General features: G+C 39.9%; 1 protein-coding gene across 14 annotated transcripts in view; it reads right to left on the bottom strand.

Moving 5' to 3' along the window:
- Positions 1 to 1,167: 1,167 nt before the first annotated feature.
- The window catches only part of LOC6567804 (collagen alpha chain CG42342), a 69,809-nt gene continuing 46,665 nt past the window's right edge, over positions 1,168 to 24,311 (bottom strand). For 2 of the 14 annotated variants that reach the window (XM_043215007.1, XM_043215008.1), the window contains exons 3-17: positions 23,513 to 23,592; positions 23,340 to 23,447; positions 23,132 to 23,200; positions 21,675 to 21,845; positions 21,002 to 21,107; positions 16,743 to 16,840; positions 7,156 to 7,518; positions 7,032 to 7,100; positions 6,864 to 6,959; positions 6,764 to 6,808; positions 6,636 to 6,698; positions 3,209 to 3,235; positions 3,086 to 3,139; positions 2,496 to 2,693; positions 1,481 to 2,240 (exon numbers count right to left, since the gene is read on the bottom strand). In XM_043215007.1, coding sequence (XP_043070942.1) covers positions 2,073 to 2,240; positions 2,496 to 2,693; positions 3,086 to 3,139; positions 3,209 to 3,235; positions 6,636 to 6,698; positions 6,764 to 6,808; positions 6,864 to 6,959; positions 7,032 to 7,100; positions 7,156 to 7,518; positions 16,743 to 16,840; positions 21,002 to 21,107; positions 21,675 to 21,845; positions 23,132 to 23,200; positions 23,340 to 23,447; positions 23,513 to 23,592 — 1,715 coding nt within the window. In that variant the 3' untranslated portion in view covers positions 1,481 to 2,072. Of the gene's footprint in view, positions 2,241 to 2,495; positions 2,694 to 3,085; positions 3,140 to 3,208; positions 3,236 to 6,308; positions 6,434 to 6,635; positions 6,699 to 6,763; positions 6,809 to 6,863; positions 6,960 to 7,031; positions 7,101 to 7,155; positions 7,519 to 16,742; positions 16,841 to 21,001; positions 21,108 to 21,674; positions 21,846 to 22,003; positions 22,058 to 23,131; positions 23,201 to 23,339; positions 23,448 to 23,512; positions 23,593 to 24,311 lie in introns of those variants that run through there. The other 12 variants (XM_043215020.1, XM_043215012.1, XM_043215009.1 and 9 more) reach the window with 12 other exon arrangements.

The following is a 24,311-nucleotide window of genomic DNA, read 5'->3' as shown; positions in this document are numbered from 1 at the left end:
AAATTAAGATTCTTGACTAGATATTTAAAGACCACTTAAGTTGTTGGTTAATTATTCTGAAGCTGAATAAAAAATAGTTGTTGTTAGCTCTCCAAGGTAAAGAATACATGGGAGATATGGATTCATGTTGCCTCATTTAAAATTAGATTTTTTATGAGATTTACATGGATTTAAAAAGATAAAAGATCGTCTTGAGCCTGGCGATTTGATCAAGACAATTACAACAATTACTGTCTTCAACTGTTTTAAACGTATAAAATGACTTTCTTTTAAGGAAAATTAGTCGAAGCTTGACCCTATGTTGGCAGATCCTTGCGAGTTCTATGCTAAACATTTTCTTTGTTAAGGAAACAAGAGTGAATCGTCCTTGTTTCTGAAAAAATTCTCCATAATCCTTGAATGCATTTTGATAGCGCTATTCCTTGTGACTTTAGCGAACCCTCGCATGTGTGCCCCTAAAAGTATGTCACACTTGTATTGCTTTAGAGTAATTTAGTCAAGACATCAGCATCGTGTCGCTGGTGCATGCATTTGATATCTTAAACAACAACCTACAAAGTCAATATATATAGAATTACGATCATATTTTCACCTGACAGACGAAAAACTGTAATTAGTATTTCACAAAGTGTGTACTTAACTTGATATATATTTAATCTTAATTGTAATCACAAAATACTATTTACTGATTACCTTAAATTAAAAGATCAGCGTGTCGTTTTTGGTAAAGATAAAACTGAACACACAATTGTTTGATTATATATATATTAATATTAAATGGTTTTAATTAAAAAAAGAAATATAATTTTGAATACATTTGATATCATATGGTACATGCCCATCCTAAAGCAAAATACCACAATTAACAGACTGAGTCACCCGATTTAAGAATAAGGTTTCTTCTAAGAACTTGTAAGCCTGAAAAAAATTTCCTTGAATAATTTTTCAGAAAAATTTAATTTATTTATAGAGTAAAGAAATAGAATAAAACAATGTTTTTCTTTTTACTTTGTATGTATATTTAAATATTTTAATTTTTTCAAATATTTCCTTTTATGATACGCTGCTTATAGTAGTAGAAAAAGTAGTAAAGATATCAGTAGTAGTAGATACAACGTTTACAATTTATATATATATGTATATATATAAATATATAATTATAGATATATGTTTGTTGGTATGCATGTAAATTAAGAGTACAAATAAATGTTAATTTTGCAAAATACCTAGAACTGGAGTCTGCTGCGATTCGCAAAGATTTTGGCACATATTATGTATGTATATAGTGTATGTAGTGATAGTCTGTGTTTGTTTTTTTTTTTTTTTTGATGGTTGATAGCAAAGCTTGGTTCGATTTCTACATTAACAATAACAAATTACTAAAATTAAAACCAAAGTGCTAAGGTTCAACTGGATATTGCTGAGCTACGCCCCCACGACCAATTCTGGGGGCTGGGCTGGAACGCGTTTGCAGCTGAGGCAATTAGTTTCTTGTTTTCGTGTGCTGCAGCGCGTTCAGTTCGTCCTTCAGCCATGTCTGCCAGTTCTCCTGCGATGGGCGAAACAGAATGTTATACCAAGAGTGGCCAAATGTTGATACCAAAAACAAAGCGATTTGTATGTTCAGCTCAAAGTTCCAACACCAAGCCAAGCCAGCGAGTGTACAAAATGTAGATGGAAATGTAGAGTGTAGGTGGGGTGTGAGTGTGTGTGTGTGTGTGTGCATGTGCGTTGTGTGTGTGTGTGTGAAGTGTGCGTATGCTAATAGAATCGACTATAGTTAGCAGCCATAAGGGGTAGGAGCCACTCGGCATCGGTTAGCGCTAATTGCATGTGTCAACAGAGTGCGAAATGGAGCCAAGTTCGCTGCTAAAATCGGAAATGCTTAACTAGTCGCTTGTGCGTGTCTGTCTCTTTGTCTGTATGTCCCTACTTATGTATGCATGTGTGCGTGTGTGTGTGTATGTGTATGCGTGTGAGTGAGTGTGTAGGAAATCTATTTGCTTTGGCTGTGTTTCAGTGTCTGAGTTTGTGTTTGCTCTTTTGTCGTTTTGCGTGTGGCCATTTCCGTTTTAGTCATTGTTATGCAAATTTTCCTGATATTCATCATATTCGTTTTCATTATCCTCAGGCTGTTCGTCGTCCTCGTCCTCCTCTTGCTCATAATCGCTGGCATTGCTCTCCGGCTGTGTTACATCCGGCAAATAGTCCTTGTGCATGGGCGTTGAGATGATGGGCTCCTGTGCCATTCGTGTTTTGCATATGTGTTTATGTGTGTGTATTTGTGCGTGTGTGTTTGTGTGTGTGTATTAGTGTATGGAAGCAAAAGTTAGTTAACCGAGTTAGTCAACAACAACAACAACAACAACAACAATAATAATAAGAACAACAACAACAAATAGATATGCATAGAGCAATTTGGTTGTGGCGCATGCAAAGTTCAACGTTGTATTAGTTTTAGCCAATTAGAAAGTGAAATATTTTCGCATGCTAACCTTTGGCGGCCGCCAGCCGCAACCCGGCAATGGCAGCCCGTCAACGCCCAGCGGACAGGGCGCGTCCAGTCCGGGCACACCCTGTTCGCCCTTGTCGCCGCGATCTCCTTTGCGTCCCCGCTTACCAGGCGGCCCAGCATCGCCGCGTGAGCCCTGCTCGCCGCGAGGACCCTCCTGGCCGGGTATGCCATCGGTGCCCTTTTTATTTATTTATTTTATTTTTTTTGTAAGAATGTTTGGCATGTGTGCATGTGTGTGTTTTGTCAGTGTGTTTTGTCAGTGTGTATGTGTGTGTGTGTGTGTATGTGGGTCAAAAAGGTTGAGAGATGTGAACGTGTAGGGGTTTCGCATAGATTGAAAACAGAGTGCGGCGCCAAAAAGGAGAAAGAGAGAATTGCATGCATACGTATAAAAAATAAAAAACAATATAAAGAGAAGAAACACAAATTATTCAAATTAGTAAACCACATAAGGTAGAGAAACACATATGTGTGTGTGTGTGTGTGCGTATATGTAAATAAATACTTGTATAAATACATATGTAATACATCACATCATCGTTGGTGTATAATGTTTAAGGTTTTGCTTACCGGTAGACCCGGATCGCCGCGCTCTCCCTTGTGACCCGTCTCGCCCTGTGCACCCTGTGGGAAAACAAAGATTTCAGTTAGACAATGGCCAAAATCGAAGCTGACAAAATTGGGTTAATATACCTTCATGCCATCCAAGCCAGGCGGACCCTGTAGCAATTAAGAATGAAAGTGGAAAAAGCGTCAACAAATGCTTGAAACAAAAAAACCAAAACTATGTCGAATTCATATTGGGATTATTTTTGGTTTTTGGTTTTCTTGTGGTTACTTTTTGGATGTGTGTATTTATATACAAATGAGTGTGCTGAATTTCTTTGTTTTTGTTTTAGTAAAAAACCATCACTTTATTGAAAATGCATAATTAATATGAAAATGATATTGATTTCATTAGCCGCCTTACAATTTGTTTGTTGTTGCCTGTGAAGGCGTTGCCTTTTTGAGATTAGCGTAATTCATTGTAATTTTCATATTTATACGTAAATTGACATACATACACAATTCATATATGTATAGACATTAATACACATAAATACATATACATATACATATATATATATATATATACATATACATATTATGTGCGTAATTGCAAAACGTAATTTGATACGTAATTAACAAATGTACACTTACAAGTTACGTTAGCAGCTTATGAAGTTTATTTTCAAATTGAATTTAAATATAATTTTGGATTTAATGCTAATGTTTAAGTTAAATGTAATGCGCACTTGCCGATAGAACATATTACTAGAGACTGCACAATTCATTATTCTAGCCTATGGATCTCGGGTTACATTGAGTGAGTGAGTTAGTTAGTTAGACAAAAGGTTAGAGGGTTTCAAAGTTTCGAAGATTAAAGTGTGAAAATTGGAGTGAAACGCAATCAGAGCAATAAGAGAGCTATATGAAGCTTATTGCATAGCTGATCAATAGAGCGCTCAATAAATATCATATCTTATGGTTAGTTGACATATTATATACACCTTGAGGTTGGTTAACTTAAAATTGACATGCGAAATGGGCTGCGAATGTTGTTCATTTTCTTTTATAATTCCATTTTGTCTGGAACGATACATCTAATTGAAAATAAATTGACATACATATATTTATATATTTTTGTAATTTCCAATACTCTTATGCAAAAGTCCTTTTAGGCTTTGTTTTATAAAAATGCATATACACAATGATGGTTGTGTTTGTGTTATGCAAATGCTGAGCGAGCTTTATAATTCCGATACATATTATTGATTTCATTTGCATTTGCCATTGCCATTGTTATTATTATTATTTTTTTTATATTATTGTTCGATTTTGCTTGCGCATTTTATTTATTAAATGCAAATTCCTTTTTGATTTTGCATTTTCTGCACTCTATTCGTTATTTCGAAAGGTAGATTTGCTCTAATTTATTTGAGATGCTAATTGAAACCAATAGGATACATGATAAGATTATGTATTTATTGTTGAAGATATTCTCAATTAATTCGCATACAAAGAAAGCGAATTGTAAACACTTTTAATTGGATACTCGTTCGGATAGTGATGTTGTAATTAAAGGAGAATAAAGGGTATTCTGAGGCCGCTTTGTTGTTCACCGGCCAGCCGATGTTATTGCCAATGCTTTATTGTGTTTTTGTTTTTTTTTTCCATAGTTTGTATGACTTTCCAAATTTCGTATAGACTATTTGGTATATTTAAACTTTAGCCTAACTAATTTATGTTTCAACGCGATTTGTATTGAAGTTAGATATAACACTGAAAAATATGCACAATTGGAAGATAGCTCTTTGTTGTTATCGCATGATATTACAATTATTTACGAGTATTTTTTAGATGCGTTATCAATTTGTATTTTATGTGTATTCAATTTGTATAGTAAACAGTTTTCTTTTTTCTTTTTTCTTTTTTTTTGTAGACATTAAAAACATCAAACATTGAGACAAATCTTTAAAGATATTATTTTACACTTTTCACTTATTTGTGGATATTTACTGAAATTTGTTAATCATCTACTACAATATATATTTCTTTATATATGTATACATATATATTTATTATTATTGCTGTTTCCTTTTGTCAAGCACTGAAGCTTTGGCATCCTTGAATTTGAATATACGACAAAGCCTCTGGACGGCACCTAAGTTAATGCAACAGCAGCAAGGGAGGCAACAGCACTTCAAATATACATATATATTGACTTTGTGGCTGGCAATATAATTTATGGGTCAATCAAGAAAGTAACTAACGGATCGATTGAATAACACCGTTGCTGTATATGTAAGATATTTAAGCCAAATTGTAGCCACAATACGATTTTCTCAGAAGCAAGCAGTCTGCATGATTTATGCAATGTCTGATGCCACTGCTGCAACTGTTGCTGTTGCCACTGGTGCAGTTGCAGTTGCTGTTGCTGCTGTTGCATTGCTTTTACTTGAATGTACTGCTCGGATATGCGACGAGCGCAGCGGCAAATGAAATGCAATTAAAACATTTGCATTGCATATTTGTTAGCATATTTGAGAGCTTGTTTGTTTGTTTGTTTTTTGTCTTCTTTGCTTTCGGTGTTTGCATATTTGCTTATAGGCCCCCCACTGTCTGAATATGTATATACATACTTATACATATATACTCAATTTAGTCGTAGTTGATACAATTGATTGGTGTAAATATGTGCGATCGCTTGTTTCTTTCGAAATAATTATGTTTGTCACTATTTCGATTTGTTTGTATACATAAATACTCATTTGGGCTCGGGCTAACCACAAATTGTGCTATGGCTCTGTTATGTTTCATTTGATATGAATGCATCATCATTAATTTGTATTCATTTGTATTTTATTTAGCTTGCGGGTTAGTCGCATGCAGGGGTTTTTGCACTGGGGGTCTCATCAATTATCAACATAGATATGAATCGAAGTTTAACTGGCATGCGGCTGATATATTTTGGATTATTGGATTTCGCTTGTATGTACAATTTGATATACATACATACATACATACATACATATACACAGAGATCTATTTACGCTATGTACGACTAAATAGATATAGACGATAAAACTGAGTGGGGTCAGCGCGTTAACATTTCCTATGCCTATTTCATATTTAATTTTCTCTTATTTTGTAATCTTTCTTATCCGCAGGGTTCAGCCTCCTGTGCGTATGTGTATATGTGTGTGCTTTTTTATGGTATTCGTTTGTGTGTGTATGTGTGTGTTTGTGAAGTGAGTGTGTAAGTGTGTGTGTAATCTCTTTTTTTTATCGCATTTCATTTGTCTTTTGGCGCAATGTGTTTGTTATTTATAATTAAACTGCACTTGTATGTAAGTTGGATTAGTAGTCGCCCCACACCTGTTCCAGGTTGAAGAAAGAGAGAGAGAGAGATACAAGAACATATAAAAGGTTAAACAATTTTTAGTCACATTAACGATTAAAACGATTCGCAATTTACGATTTACCAAAGCAACAACAATTTTGTAGCAACAGAAAAGCCAAACAATAAATTTTTTAGTAAGCTCATAAAAATAAAAGTGCCCCATCAATTGTCACTTACCGGAACGCCAGCTTTGCCCACCGGACCGGATGGACCGGAGTCGCCACGCATGCCCATTGGACCCTGAAGGTATACCACAAAAGATACAATTATTAACGGTTTTGCGAATAATATGTTCAGCTATTTACCGGTAAGCCCATGGGTCCCTGGTCGCCCTTGTGTCCCTTTTCACCCTGTACAGAAAGTAGCATTAATTTCGTGTTGGATAAATGTGTCTCTTGCACTTACGGAATCACCCTTGCGACCATCCAACCCGCGTTCGCCTTGAGAGCCGGTGTGTCCAGGTGGGCCCATCGGACCAGGTGGACCGGGTGGTCCATAAAGCTTTTGTTTGTTAATAGAAATAACACATCTACTTGTACTGCTTGAGGGAGAAGGATAGTTGTGATGACTTACATATTCAATGGTGGGCATATGTGGTGCATCCGACATGCCATCGTCCTGGCGACGTCGCATCTTACGGTACTGCAATTAAATTAATTATTAGTTATCGACAATCACAAAGAGATGTCTAACTCACCGAATCACCTCGATCGCCCTTGTCGCCCTTGACGCCCGGATAGCCCGGTGGTCCTGGTAAGCCCGGAGGTCCCATTAGGCCAGGTGGACCAATATCTCCGCGATCGCCCTTTTCACCTGGTGGTCCTTGATAGCCCGGCAGGCCAGGTGGTCCCTCAATTCCCGGCTCGCCCGGTAAACCATCTAAGCCACGTGGACCCAAGGAGCCCGGCTCTCCAGGCTCGCCTGCGTCACCCTTGCTGCCATCACGTCCGTCTCGTCCGTCCTTGCCAGCCGTGCCTGGTGGGCCGGGTGGGCCACGCAACAGTGTAACGGGCGGATCCTCGTAGTCATCTTCCAGTTTGGTGCCGCCAGGTCCAAATAGCTGCTCAAAGCGAACGCGAACGCGAATGCGAATGCGAATGCAAATGCGTTCCGAAATTGGTGGATGGAAGAGAGATACGATGGATGGCAAATTTAGTGAGAAGATTAATTTATGCCACGTGGCGCCGCCTGAGGCGTTGCACGCGCTTGTTCCACACACGAACAGACGCTTTGATGGCGTAACAAAAGCGGCGCGTAATTCGCTGGCAAGAAAAAACTTGGCCTCCCCCACAGTGGTGGTGGTGGTGGTGATGTTGATGACGGTGCTCGTGGGTGGGTGGCTGTGCTGGTTGGGGCGAGCTTTTGGTGGCTGCTGCGACGCAGTGAAAGTCTTTTGTGTGCGTCGAAATTGTGTTAAGTGCAAGTTGGTGCCGGGTCCAAAAGCGCTCGACTCCCACAAAACTTAGACAATGTTCGCATAGAATACCTTTAAAACTCAGCTCTGGGGGTCACCAAAGGGTAGGTGGGGGGCGGTGGAATGGGGTTTGCGAGTACGAGTCGAAAATAAAGTCAAGCAGCGACGTGCTTCAAGTGTGCGAGTGTGTGCCTGGCTGCTGTGCTCTTGCCATTAAGAGTGGGTGTGTGTGCCACTGTATGCATATATATATATATATGTGTGTGTGTGTGTGTGTGTGTGTAGTGAGTGCCAAAGTGAAAGATAATGAATTGGTTTTTGTGTGCTTCTCGAGAACTTCGAGGCAAATTTTCAAGGAGTCAGCGACAAAACTAGCAAAAACCGCAAATGCATCGATGAAACTACAACAGCAATACACACACACAGACACATATATGTACACGTGCATACAGCCAGTTGCATTTAGATCCCATTTGGGACATTGAATTTACGAAAAGGCGCTTGGGCGCTAGAGTTGTTCGAGCTGCAACACGCCCAGAGGCAGCAGTAAAGTGTATTACACAAACGTTGGCGTTCATAAAAACCAAGAACACACAAAATGCTAAAGAAAATGAAAACCGTTTACACACGTGGCTTATGCGAAACGGCAATTAACTGTTGACTGAAGCGTGGGTAAATGGAATTCGAGCAATTGTCAAGTTGCAAACAAATATTCTCATAATAATAACAAACAGAAAAGAAGTTCAAAGTTTAATAGACAAGACTTTAAAACGAGTTCCACTTTGAAAACCCAATGCTCTACCTATAATATTTTCTATAATGATGCTGGCACACGTCAAACAATTAAGCTTTGTGGCAATTCTTGGAGAAGATATTAAATTCAACAGCAAACACAATGAGATAGCATAACAATGCAAAGCGTTTAACATAGATGTGAACACACATGCTCACACACAGACGCACACACTTACACATACACCTACACACACTGATACACTGTGGGCACATCTGGATGCAACTACTTGAAGCTGCGCATATGCTTAAGTGACACAACACAACGAAATGGCGGCCGTTCTTGCCTAAATGCACAAAAACAAAAGAAATGCCAGAGAAAAGAAAAGAGACCAGAAAAGAAAAAGCAGAAAGTAATATAAGAAGACAACGAGAGGAAGGGCGAGCTAGAGAACTTAAACGCAACTTGGCCCATCGCTGGTCGGCCATAAGGAATGGAGCAGGAGCAACGACCATGACGCCGTCGTGGCTTACCGCAAATGCAGTTGCCACAGCGCACGAGTAACTTTTGCCCCTTTATGCATACTCATTCAATGCGCAGCTCATCTGCATTACATACGTGTGTGTGTGTGAGTGTGTTTGTATGTATGAGCACAGCTGGCGCTTTCTGTTGCAAGCTCTACACAATGTTGCACAGACTCAGGGGATATGGGTGTGGGCAGGCGGCATTCGCTTTTGGCTCTGTGAATTTCCGCTTCCGCTTTGCGTGCGCGCCATTGTTGAGCTTTGGTGATTAGTCGTCCATTTGTTGAGCAATTAAAGCGCTTTAAATTAAAGCGAATGCTTAACGTTTGCTCTGCGTGTGGCATTGGCGATAATTAAGGCACATTCAGCGGGATTAAGGGCGCCCTCATCTCGATTCGTAGTTCAGTCAGTCCGTTCGTCAGTCAGTCACTCAGTCAGTCAGTCAGCCGATAAACAAATGCCAGCGACAAATCAACGACTGTCAGCGCGGAACAGCAGCAACATCAGCAACGGCAGCTACAACTACAACAACAACTACAACAACAACAACAGCAAAAAAGGTACGGGCTAAGGATTTAAAGGCTTTAAGGCGAACGCAGCCAGCGGCAGTTGCGATAAATAACATAAATAAAAGATAGGGAGCCAAGTGATTTTTGGGCCAATGTTTGTTAGCCATTCGCAAGGACGATTCTGTTGACGCAGCTGCCTAACTACGATAAAAACTTCTTGTCTGCCTCTTGCGGCAGCCTCTCTCTATCTCTCTCTCGCTCTGAGTGTGAGTGTGTGTGGGCGTGTGTAAATGCGTGTCTGAGTATGTGAAATCCATTAGAATGTATCAATATTTGTGCGAGCGCCTCGGGTTGATTTTAATTTGCAAAGTATTCAAGCCAACATAAACACGCTCATACATTTTTCTTTATAGATGTGTACAAAAAAAAAGAAGAATTTCTTTAAATTATGCGCAAATTTGTTTTTTATTTGCACAAACGCTTTTCAATTTCAAATTCGACTTGAAGAAACTCGCAGCATACTTTCAGGCACCTTTTATATTAAAATTGTGAAAATGTTTGTAATTGTAAAGTAATTGCCTGCCGATGCCCAACGCCCAACGCCCCTCGTTCGGACTCCGGTCAAGCGCAGCGCCGGATATTGAAGTGTGTTTTTTTTATTTTTTCTTTAGCATAAATACCGCTTCAGGTGCAGACAAATGGCCGCACGTAAACGCGTTAAATTGAAAATCATTTTGATCTCGGAGCGACCTTTTCGGTGACACCGGTTGCCTCAGGAAGGGCATGACATGACTCCGTCTCCGCCATCGTTCCTTTTCCCATCCATGTTCGTGTTCAAGTGCAGCATATGCCGCAGTCCCGTGCTGTACATATTGCGTCCTTCTGCCCGTCCGTCCGTCCGACCGTCTGTCTGTCTGTCTTTTTGTGTGCGTGCGCGCATATTTTTCCCATTTTTTATAGCGAGTTTCCTTTTGGAATTTCATATTTTTCAGAGTCACAGCAGCAGTAACAGTAGCAACAACAACAACAGCAACAGCAACGTGCAGTTGAGCACCGCTCGAGGTGAAAGTTTTGTAGCTCGTTTCCGGCTCACACACAGTTTCCGCGGCCCCTGCCACCACGTCCGCCCCGTTGGCCCAGCCATGTAATGCGTTTCACATCGTTCGCTTGCCGCAAAAGTTTACAAGAACCACACAATGGCTGGGAAGTTCTTCGTAAGTACGCGGCCACATTTAATGCGTAATATGTTCCGTTTCGCATCGACATCGTTGACTATGGGAGTCAAAAGACTAATCTGTGGTCTTAAACATGTAAGCTTTCTGCCTGCACAAATCGTCAGTATATGGCTTAAGATTGAAAGTTTAGCTAAAAGTCTTTCAAATTCTTCTAATAAATATCGAATTGGTATCAGCTTTAAACATGTTACTTTACGAAAATACATATTCAAGAATTTTGAATATCGATGTATAAATTAGGTTACTTTATTTTCCCCCAATGAATTGTCAGTCTTGCCCATGGTATTTGCCAGTCAGCCGCAGGAAAAAGTCAAGACGCGTTGTAAAAATTTCGCGTGATTTCATTTTTCCGCTAACATTGTTGCTGATGATGTTGCTGTACTGATATTGTAATATGCCGGAAATTTGGCAGTATTTAGGGAAATCGTTGCTAAAGATTTTTTGCCTTTTGCTGCCACAGCCGCAACAATGCCAGCACCCTTCTCCCTTCCCCCACTCTTCTTTCTTTTGCCGGAGGAGTTACGGATTGGCGAAAACTCGTAACCCAACTTACATACGCAACATTATGGCAGCTTTGGAGCAGCAGCACCCCATTGGATTGAATGGAAACCAAACCCAATTCCACATCGGTGGCAAAGTCGTGCCTATAAATTGCCATGAGTTTTGGGTGAGTGGGCGGTGGGCGGGGCCATTCATTTGGTGTCGCTAACTTGAGATTTTTATTTGCCAGCATACGTAACGAAAAAGTAACGAAACATTGCGTGTGCCTGTTGTACCGGCTGGATTTCTTTATTCAATCGTTTTTGTTGCTCCCAAAGCGCCCTCATCATCCGTGCCCATAAAATAAAAGTTACGCACACCCCAGGGGCAACATTACAAGCCACACACGCACACACACACACCTACACATACATATATAAATTCGGATTGCGTACGGCGTGGTGGCAAGCATGGCATGCTTGACCGATTTTACGGGGTTTCATATTCAATATGGGAAGACATATGAGCACTGACCACAAATAATTGCCTTAGTGGCAAAATAGAAAATTGCGCATATACAATGAATAAAAAAAATGAAAAGGAAAATTTGCATGCTGCGCAGTTTTCAATGAACAATGACGTCACATTCACACACAAAATATAGCAGTTGACACAGCATTGCTGGGGCTTATCAAATCGAGCTATAAACCCAACCCAAACCAACGCAACCCAACTCAACTCAAGTCGAGCAGAAGCAATGAAAATTCAGCCTGAGATTTTCTTTGGCTGGTGGAAAGTGCTAAGCTTATTGCGTCGTTTAAGCAACACCCGAAACGAATTGTCGGCGAAAAGACGCCAACAAATGTGAACCCTTTGAGTGGCAGACATGAAGATATAAGCACACACACACACACCCCAACAACAACAACAACAAGACACACACACACACATATGACTGTTGTTTAGTTCTTTCAAGTAAGCAACTTTAAGGCTTTGAAATGCGAAGAAAAGTGTGCCATGTATGGCAGGCTTCAAAGTGGCACAAACTGTCGCCTCCAAGTCGTCGTCGGCGGTGTGCCGCATGCGAGTGACTTTTTGGCCAACAGTTTGGGGGCATGACTTGGCTCACATTACCCAGCTACTGGTTTTGAGGGCGGTGTTATATAACGTGTAACGAATCTGCAAGTCTTTTTTCCTTTTGTTTTTGCGGCAACGGCAATTTTTATGACTCTATTTACCAAAGGCACAACACACACACGATGCTCGCAAGAAACTTGCCCAATGCTGTTGTTGATAAGAAATGCGAGCAGGGAGCTAAGAGCTGCCTGGGAAATTTATGCAGATTTTGAGCCTCAAAAGACAACACACACGCTGATGTGACATGGGGCACGGGGTGAGACCGAAACGACGATTGTAAAATATATTAACATAAATTTGACATAAATGCTTCAAGAACAGTTTTTACAGCAACGCTTCAGGCAGAGCTTGTCTAGGCAACACCGCTGCCGCATTAGTGTGTCTGTATGTGTGTGTGTGTGGGTGTGTAAAATATTGTTTCAACTTTATTAAAAAAAAAAATGGCAATGCAAATCTAACACAGCAAAAGCTAAAGCGATGTCAGTGCGCATAATAAATGGCAAATCTCTTTGCATTCGCCGCCCGCTGTCTGAGTTGGACAGTCATTGGATATTCATCATACGCCCCAGTTGCCAGTCGCAGCAGTGCCACTCGTCAAAAAGTTTGAAATTAATTTAAATTTTTAATATGTTGCCCGATCGTAAATTGCGCATTAGACGTATAACTCGGCAATTGTGAGTGCGTTGAAATATGCAAAAGAAATATTTTCGTGCGATAAATGAAAGCACAATTTATTCTGAAGAGTCCATTTGCAAATGCCTGTGCATATATCAATACAGGACATTTATTAGTTTGCTCTTGGGGGCAAACGAGAATTGCGATACAAGAATATCCGTCTTGAAAAATACAATTAATTCGTCGAATTCGACATGATCTTTCAGAGTAGTTAGTTTCCTGTCTATCTTTATAAATCTGAAATGGTTCTAGAACTGTCACTGAATGGTAATCATGCCTATTATTTTTTCAAATGACGTTATTATCGCATTTTCTCTTTAGAAACACATCAATATCTCATTTAAAGATCTTAACTTAATTTTAGTATGTCGCATAACACATCTGTCGCAATGCCCTGACTACGGGTAGAACATTATTCCATCACATCACAACTCATTCCAGTCCAGTTCCCGGCCAAATTCATTTCATATGCCAACCATTCGCTGACGACGTCTTCTCTTTGCTTCCTCAAATGACGCAATATTCTCATATGAGCATTTTATTCTGACGAGGCGACGAAAATAACATGTCAAATTTATAATACCTACAATTGCGTTTTTTATGGCCGTAGCTGGCGCGACATCATCTGGAGGGAAAAAGCTGAGCAGCTGTCTCTGGTATGCCGAATGTTTTATACTCTTAAAGTTTTCAAAATTTAATATTTTAATTTTGTGAAAAGAGCAGTTTTAACACGAGAAGACATGCGATTTTTATCACAATTCTGAAAGCTACGCATATATAAAATATATAAAACTTAAGCAATTTAGTTCAATCAAAAGAAAAATGATTTTCATTAATCTTTGCACCATTTTTAGTGTATTAAGGCGAGTAATTTAAATTGCTGCTGTTTTTGGCTTAAGCAAAACGTCGGTTGAGGCGTGGCATTATGGCGCTGAACGGATAAATGTTTATGAAAAACAGAACATAAGCAATTGAAATTTTTTTACGACTTGTCGAACTAATTGCAAGAATTTTTAATGCTGGCAACGCTGGCGATATATTTTAAAAATGCTAAAACTGAAATGTGGCACACAAGGCACGAGTGCCAAGCATCATTTTTCATCGTTTCGCATCCTCATCATCATCATCAGATACATTCACGTTCACATTCCCATTCTGATTCTCATTCACATTTTCATTCATCCTAATGCCCGTGTTTGGACTTGAAGACTTTCCTCGGAAAATCAAAGCCGCTGATAGTCGAATTGAAAAATCGAAGTGTCTGTGCCGCCGTAACCGTTGCTGCCGGGAGCCGTCACGTTTCAGCTGCTTCGCTCGGCAGCAGCCCAACCCAGCCCAGCCTACGTCGAAGATGATGGCAATTGTTGCAAATAATTTTTTATGCTCAACATTGCCTTGCTGCGGCTTGAATTGAGCCCAGAGTCTGGGTCTGAGCGGGAGAACGCGAACTTTTGTTTGTTGCCAAAAGTTTTGTTTGTTTGCCAATGGCAGACAGGGAGCTGAGGACTGCCTGCCGTTTCTTATGACTTTCATTTGTTTTGACATCACGTCGCTGCAGCGCCTGTACAACACATAGAGCCGTGGCAGTGCCAGTGGTGGGGCGCTGTAATCGGCACATTCGAGCACCATGGCACGAGTGCGCATAGCATTGAAAACACTGTGGCAGGAGGCGTGGCATGCAACACCCGCAGCTGAAGACTACAGAGAGGTTGATGCGAAAAGTTGTTGCAGTGATAAGTGAAAAGTTTGATTAATTTTAGACACATTTCTTTTTTCAACCGTTCAAATTTTAATTGGTCTCTGTGCTTCTAAAGGAAATTCTGACAAATGTTTCAAAAAAATCCTTTACCATGCATTAATAAAATAAATCTTTAGATGGCGTGAAAGCAAAATGAAACTGAAGGAAATAGAAAAAATGCAGCGTATGTTAAAAATTTAATAGGTCTTTGTGTGTATTCATATATTAAATTTTTATGATAATGCTTTTTATTTTCATTTTATTTTATTGATTTATAATTTTTAATTTTAGTTTGTTTGTACAACATCTTTAAATGGTATTCTCAATTATTTCAGAATTACAATTTTCTTTGGACAACTCTCGGCTAACCCAAAGTATATCAAAGCAAAAATCATAAATGTGAAGCTGCACGTTGCCAGTTGCCGTTTGGTGTTGTTATTTTTGTGCTTGATTCTGGCTGTATTGGAACTCTGTTGGAGTTGCCGCTATTGTGCTATAACGCGTTATTTCAGCAGCAACAACAACAAAAACAAATGCAAAAAACAACAGTAAACGCAAAAGCAATGACCATGCCAATGACTGGGACAACAGCAGTTGGCTAAAGGCGTGTTTCATGAATTTGACGCTCTCAGCCGCATGTGTTTATATATACATATATATATATATATATATATGTGTGTGTGTGTGTGTGTCTAATGTACAATAATCAGACTGTTTTACGAAAATTGGCAAAACGCGCAAATATTTGTGGATTGGCGAAAGTAGAAACAGAAAACTCCTATCGAGCACCAAGCGCACCCATCCCCGTTTGCCAGCGGCGCTTATGCATGTTTCATAACGTAAACAAACACGTGCTAGATACATATTCATATTCCCCGCCAGTTCACTTTTGCGTATATCAAAAGTGTTTCGCAAAATATGAGAATCCGTCGAGGTTCCCTTGCATCCATCAGCACGTCACGGGGTGGCAACAGCTGCCGACTCACCAAGTGCCAATAAAAATGTTAAGTATCTTTGCACTGTTGACATTCCAGAGAAGAGCACATAACGCACAGCAAATGCCTAGATAAATGCTGCAGATATACTCTATGGCCGTACAGGGGGCACATAAATTAAGACCAAGATTTAAGCTCCAAAACATTTTTGACAATTTCGATGAGGCGCCAAGTGCGTCGACATAGTTTTGTGCCACGGGGCCCACACCCAAAAAAAAAAAGAACAAAAGTGAGACGTATGCCAGCAGATTGGGGAATTTATATTAAGCGCGAACACCCTCATCTAGTGTGCATATCTGCCAGATACTTTAAAGCTTAATCAAAGGCATTACATCAAGGTTTCTCTCTCGTCGCTCTGACAGTGCCTGTAATGAGTTTAGGTGAGCGGTGAGCTTTGGTTCTTTGGGGATGACAGTTGAACATGCTCATTACGTAGTCAAGGACATTCACATATCACTCATAAATGTATAGATGAACATATACATATACATATATATATATATATGTATATTATATATATTTAACATGCAAGGTATTAAACACCTGCTTGGTCGGACCATGCGAAAGGATGCGGATGCGCACTAATTATGTACAGCTTATGTAGTAGCTCTGCTACTACACAAATATTTACAGATTCATTTAACGAGTATGTAAATGAATGTTACGCTTCTACGCATTTTTACAAAGATTTACAAACCAATTTACATATTCATAAATTTTCTTCATTATTATTTTTTGGTTGTTGAGTACTTTTTATTTTATTTTTTTTCGTCACTGTTTTCTAATTAAAATTGACTGCAAAGCGAGTTTTCGCATTGGTTATTCAGTTGGTTTTCACACTCACCCGTTTGCCCCGCTTGCCGCGTGGTCCTTTCTCGCCAGGCGGTCCAGCCGGTCCAATGGGTCCCAATTCGCCGGGTTCACCGCGCTCCCCGGGCGGACCTGTGAATGTTCATATTTGACATTTATGGCGAATCATTTTAATATACGAATAGCAATATGCAAAATCACACTCACACACAGTCAGTCTATGACATAGATACAGATACACTTGCAGAAAAATCCATGTATTTGAATACTGAGTTTTAAATTTTTTTTATTTTGTCATCAAAATATACTTAAATATTTAATTATATTTAATTTCAATATAGTCAATTTTTTGGGGAATTTAATTTGAAAGGTTTTCACATAGCTGCTGGATTTGGACATATATATATATATAAATATATATTTATTTTTATTTAATTCTTTTTTGAGTATATAAACATCGTCACAGCTACGCGGTGCGACAAGTGTGGTGCAAACAAGAGGCGTGGCATTGACGCTGCTTTGTAATTATACACATTATTATCGCAGCTGAATGGACTGTCACCAACCATCTGTCAGTCAACAAGCGTTTGTCTGGTTTTCGGTCAGCAATTTGTTCAACTGCTGATGATGCTGGCAACGATAAGCGACTGTTGCTGTCGCTGTTGCCTTTTATAGGGTTTTGGGGTTTTAGTTTAAAATGCAAATTGTTTATTTGGCCAAAAACAAAATGCCCAATGCAAACAGTAGCTCACAGCTAGCTCGTTGTGGTCTAATGAAGAGTGCCTCTTTCGAAAGACTTGTCCTATTTACCGAAAGTGATTCCAGGCAACTGTTTCTTTAAGCAGCAGTTATGCAACAATTCAGGTTAAACAAAATGCAACTAATTTTTAGGTTGAATTATTTCATTAACTAAATAAATCTTTTTCATTACAAAATTTAATTTAGACATGCATTGGTCTGTGGACGTTGGACTTTTCGAAAATCTGTCAGCATAAAGCTAGATTTTGCCCCACTGTGGCGCTACTAAAAAGCATCGACAACGAGACAAAAACAACAACAACGCCTAAAACCAGCAATGGCAACAACAACGATGTGACGACCTGTTTAGTTAAAATAATGAGAAACTGTTTTTTGGGCTTGCTGTTGGCTGGACCATTAAATACGACCATTTAAATAACCCACACACACACACACACACACACATACACAGACATGCGGATGAGGAGGCAGAACACACAAAGGCACAAGAGTACACAGAATTCATGTCATAGATAAATCCAATTGTGCGACTTGTCAAAATGTGTGCCTGTGCATGAGCTGGAGCAGTTCGGTGTGTGTGTGTGTGTGCGTGTGTGTGTGAAAAGATATAGAAAATTTATTAAGTTCGTAAAATTGAGTTTAGGGCGGGATATGGGTCGTTGAGTTGCCAGGACTCCTCTTCTGCTTCTCTTGGCCAGTGCGCATAAATTTGCGTGCCTTGGCTGGCATTTGGTTTATGGGTCCTGTGCCTCTGTCTCTGTCGTCTGCCGTTTATTTATAAAGTATTTTGTTGTCCGCTCTTTGTTTTGGACTCGCACTCGGGCTCGGTAAGTATTTATGGTGGCATAATTTACCGTTAAGCATTTTAGGCGACAATTTCAGCCACAATCAAAACTATTGCCAGCAGCGGACAACAACTTGACCACTGGGACCGCGGGGCCTGATGTGGATTTATATAGTCAGGATATTGGATATTGTTGGTCCACTTGGGCATTTCCCTCTTCATCATGCTTTTCACTTCGCATTCTGTTTGTGTTTAGCAAAAAAGGCAATGCAGATGAAGTGCAAATGATAAGTTTTAATTTCGTACACAAAGCAATGGACAAATGCCAGGGAGTAGAGCGAACCAGAGGAAAACAGACAAAATCTACCCGGATGAAATGCAATCACAATATAACTGAAATGAAATTCAAATAAATCAGAAAATAAATTGAAATTTTCGACATTACAACTGGGACTGAAGCAACTGCCATAGTACACAAATTTCCTCAGGGCTGTTCTGCTCTGCTCTATTCTTGAGACGCAAAATACAAATGACACATTAAATTGCCGAGACATCTCCCAGGTCCAGCTCAGTGACTACCCACACATAAAGCACAAGTCAGCTTAACTAATTACGACAACGATAAGATAAGCAGTCGACAGAGTGAGAGAAACTGAGGAACAGAGACGTGGCCACCAGATGAAAGAATTCCAAATACAAATGACATTCAATTTATTCAAATCAAGCCTAAATGACTCAAGTCGAAGCTCAGATCTGGAACCAGACGCAAACGCAGACGCAGACGCATTTCCCATGAGCTGGCGACTCAAACCCGACGCTGATTTCGGAAAATAAATTGCAATTTCATGTCCATCAACGCATAGCATTGTCCAGCACAGTCAAAGGAGAGTCTCCCTAGGAGACGTGGTAGGGGCCCTGGACAAGGGAATGCCTTTGCTATTGCGTCGGACGCTTGGCAACTGTCGACAACTGTGTCTATCGAAACAGTAGATCTTGTTTGAAACAAACAACAAATTTAAAAACAATGCGCACAACATTAACGCAACTGCAATTTCCCACAAGAACGACAACATTGACAACATCAACAAATTTAACAACATCGACAACAACTGCAGGGCTCTGATGCTCTGATAAGACAAGTGGGAGGTTACGCGATGCGGGCTTGTAGCATGCGCTTAATTGATAGCGGTGTGCATTGATTATATGCATTAGGGGCATTCACTTAGCTTAAGGCAACTATAAACAGGGGTTCCGGTTTTGATGCCCAATTCTTACCTATAATGAATAAATAAAAAACTTTCTTTGTTTGTAGTTTAGACGTCTGTTCCATGAAAAAAGTATCGATATATTTTCTATTCAGTTTTAGGAATTATAAACTTGTCAAAATAAAATATAATAAAAATAATTATATCTATTCAATCCAGTGAATTAGAAGAATCAGCTTACAGTAATAAAAATAAAATATTTATACAAACTCAGGACTTAAGAGAATTAGCTGACAAAGGTTTTATTCCAAAGTATTTTATTTCCCGAAATAAGAAGAAGATTATATTGCCTCCGATTTCAAAATCCCATTCCACTGACATTTATGACTTGTGTCTGTCCATTTTTATGCTGTCTTAAGAATTGTTTATTTACTACGCACCCTGAAGACCCCTAATAAAACAATTGGTCAGAGTGCATCCGACTAGAGTCATAGGTAATAACATAGTCTTACATATACACATTTACCGCATAAGGCATGTTGCACTGGCTGTGCTGCGAGTGGATCGTGGAACGAGTAGCGATGCTAATGAGCCGCTAAAAGCAACATAAATGACATAAAGTTGCGTTTTTATGACTGCGGTAAGTGTTTCAAGCTGCCCGGGTCTACAAATTTTTATGACAAGCGCCGGATTCGGATTCGAATTTGTATTTGGATTCCGGTGCGTTTCAGCTATTTCAGCCGTGCGCTTGGGTTATTTTCGTTTATTAAAATCGCATAAAGTGCAGAAATATGTTCGGCCAGATCATAAAACTAGCTGGAAAGTGGAAATTGCTCTAGATATTGTGGGCGTGGACCGGGCAGTGGTCCGTGCGGGCGAGTGGGCGGCTGCTGCCAACGAATTGTGGGGCATTTAATTGACGACGACGTCAAACATTGTGGCAAACATTGTGGCATGCGGCAGCCCACAAAACACAAAGGTCGTAAATGTTATCGCAAAATGCGGCAGGCAAACAAATTTCCAAATGTGGATGAAAAAAAAAAACGTTCCTAAAAATACAAAAAAAAAACACAAACCTAAATATATTCGAGAATATTTCAAAAATATGCGCTGCAATAAAAACAGCAACGGAAATGCATTTTGCTGCTATGCATTTGGTATTTGATTTACATTTTAACGAGCTGCTTTTCACACCAAAAGGCCACATCAAATTCAAAAATGTGCTCTAATGGGACAGCGTTAGTCAATGACTCAATTAGGGCCGCGGGCCAGAGTCAGGGCCGGGGCCAGGGGCGGTTGAATACTATTCCCAGAGTCCGCTGGCAATAAATTAAACAACCCGCAGATGAGCAACCAAATCCAGCCGCGTGGCACCACTTGAAAAATATACACATCGAACGAACGATTTCCAAACATCAATAAGCTGCGGTTTTTATAGTTTACGACTAGTTTCAATGTATCTGTATCTGCATTTGTGCTGAGAGTTAAGTGGCTGTTGAATGAAAGCAAACTGAGAGGCAGCTGCCAACTCTAAGAGACACTTACCAGGTGGTCCAGCCGGTCCCGGCGGACCCTCGATGATGCCCGTTGGGAACTCGTCACCCTTGATGGTTGTGGTTAGTCCGCGATCACCTCGATCCCCCTTGTCACCCTGTAAAGCAGAGAAGCAGATGGAAATGAGTCACAGGTCTGAATCTGTATTGATATCTGTCTGTTGGAAAATTAAGTGGAAATGCCAAGGACAGAGGCATAAAGGTGACACATACACACGAGACAGGGTGAGAGAGAGAGAGAGGGGCGCTTAATACATAAATAAACGATAAATAATGTGAAAAACCAAGAAAAAAGACAAAGGAAACATCGGAAAAACAATAGCAGACAGCACACAAACACATAATACACACGGACACACAGTAACACACACACACACACACACACGCGCACACACAGTAACACACACACCCAATCACACATACACACAATTTTGGTACGACGACGTATTCGTAGTCACTTAAAATGTCACAATGTTTATCCAACAGATACAAATAGTGCATTAATCCTTGTGACATCTTTGTTTTACTTATGAATCGGTTTCAATCCTTATCGGGCTCTTCTTTATCCATCGCCCCTTCTCACTCTCTGTCTGTGTGTCGCTATTTGTATTTCGGGTTTTTCTTTGGTTTTTGTTTTACTGCTTCATTGTCTGTGAATCACTCACCTTTGTGCCAGGTGCGCCCGCAACGCCAGGAGGTCCAATCGGTCCTGCCAGACCGGCCTCGCCCTGCACTCCCTGCTGTCCAGTTTCGCCGGGTGGTCCACGTTCGCCTGGCACGCCCGGATTGCCAGGTTCGCCTGGGGGTCCCGGCGGTCCAGGTTCACCTGGCTCACCCTAGATTATTGAAAAATATGTCTATTAGCATTAAGAACCCACACGATTTCTGCTTAAATGGAGAGGCACGTGCACCAAACAAAGATTAAGCTACACAGGAGGCATGCAATCGAATACAATGTACACAAAGTGGAGAATACCAAAACCCGAGAACTTACCTTTAGCTGTATGACAGTTGAAGCGGATACGTTAACGCCCGCTTCTTGCAAGTCCTTACAACCAACACAAATAGAAATTGATAAAAAAAAACATTGCATAAAAAATTAAATTGGTTAATGAAAATATAATAAAAAGTGTATTAGAATATAAAAAAAGTAGCTGCTGCAAAGCAAATTTTAGTTTCAAATTAATAAAGAAGAGAAAAGAATAAAATTATCAAAACGGAAAAGTACCAAATTAGGGATTAACATAGCTTATTTGAAGAAGATAATCGACACTAATACGAAGTATAGAAATTACTTAAGAAATTATGACTTAACCATGATAGCAGGAAATATTAAAAACAAATTGGTAAGAAATTAAACTACAAAAATGTAATATATCCGCCGTGCCAGTTTTGGCATATTGTTCTTAAACTTAATCTTTTTAGTTGTAAGGTTGGTATTAAACTAATACTTTTATCAGTTTGGTAAACTTTACTTTAAAATAATTTAAAATATTTACTTTGATAATTTGATTTGCTTAGACAAATTATTTATATAATCAAATACCTTGGGTTACAATAGTGTGCAAAACGCTTACGCAAATCACTTGTCGTTGAAACAAGTAAAATATTAGCTTATATACATGTATGTATATGTGTAAGCTACCATAAGCTACATCAGATACCATTAAGGCAATGATAAAATGACCATAGCAAATATTCAAATGACAATAGGATGAGCAGCTACTATGAATCGGTTGGTCCCCAAAGAAACAAAATGACTAAGCAGAAACTATGCAAAAGTAGCAAAAATTTATGGTACAGCTTAAACCAAAGAGCTGATTCAAGTTAAAAGCACTACGAACAACAATGTGCAGGATAATAAACAAGTACAAATACCGAGTACAAATACAACAACAACACCAACAAAAACTACATGTGCAAATAGAACGAAGGACAAGTCCAGAGGACAACAAGTTGCAAATATTTGCAGTTTTCTGTCCAACTGTATTTTGCCTTGAAAAATGACAATGACCATGCTCCACAGAATCCAGGGTTGAATTGTGTTGGATGCTGGGATATGGGCTACAGGCTGTCATGTCTAGTGTCTACGGCAGTTGAAACAGATTTATGGATGAAATACCTTAACAGCAACTATTTCCGCATAACCAAGTGTGCCGCCATGCAGCGTAGTCACCGATCTCTTGAGGCCCTAAGAGAATGCAGAAAGCAGAGCAGCATTGCGTTAGAGATTTTTAAAAAATGTCGATTAGACGTATTCAATTTCGATTTTCCAATTTCGAATGCAGTCTTGCAGTAGCAGCAGCATTGAGGAACGCCTTGCGACTTACCTTGACGGTTTGGAAGACATCCACGCCCGGATGGCCGGTGTCGCCCTTTTGGCCCTTATCACCGGGCTTACCAGCCGAGCCCTTCTCGCCACTGATGCCATTAAGGCCCTGGTTACAGTAAATTAAAGTGTCATATAAGGATTTCTACTAGTTCTGTTCACTGAGATACATACCGCTTCGCCCTTGTCTCCTGCATCGCCCTTCTTGCCGCGCTTCCCTCGCTTGCCGGGCGGACCGGGTGGACCTGGTGGACCTGCAAATGAAATGAAATTTTTAAATTTTTTTACGCAGAATTGGTAAAGTTGTTTACTAAGTAAATAGCAGAGCAAAAAGTCAGACTTGGGTCTTAAGGACAACTGATTCCGGCTCATTAGATGTGCGCGTTGAACTTTGCTACTGACCGCAGTTTGTGTCAAGTGACGCAGCAAATTTGAAGATGGCCACTCCTTTCTTCCCCCTATCAAGTAGCAACACTTTCCAAGTTCGCTTTTTTGGGCGATTTTTGCGCATTTTTCCCGCAACTTGTGCAAATTCATTTAGCTGAAAAATGACTTTCGCTGCAGCACGAAGAAAAGGACAAAAGGGGCCAGAGGGCAACGGAAACTGTGCACAAAATATTTATAACCACTTTGGCTGCTATTATTTTAGCGCTGTGGAAAACTTTATCTGCTGCCAGTTAGAAGATGCAGCAACCAGTAAGGGCAGCAGACAGCAGAAAACACAAACGGGACAAAAAGACGCGACTCGATGCTATTCAATTATTTCGTATGCAATTTTACGGCGCATAAAATTTCAGACAACGTGCCTTATAGCTAGTCCTGGCAATTATTCTTATTATAGCCGACGCTTACAATACTAGTTGATGTTGTTGCTATTGCAAATGACTGGCCTTTGTTGTTGCCTGGAGACAGGAAATTAACACCTACATAACGGCCAACACGACGACGATGGCAAGGAAATAAATGCCTGCCC

The sequence above is a fragment of the Drosophila grimshawi genome, unplaced genomic scaffold, assembly GCF_018153295.1.
Source record: "Drosophila grimshawi isolate 15287-2541.00 unplaced genomic scaffold, ASM1815329v1 contig_311, whole genome shotgun sequence".
Taxonomy (NCBI): domain Eukaryota; kingdom Metazoa; phylum Arthropoda; class Insecta; order Diptera; family Drosophilidae; genus Drosophila; species Drosophila grimshawi.
The sequence above is the reverse complement of the archived record's forward strand: the minus strand, read 5'-3'. Positions and strand labels throughout refer to the sequence as shown.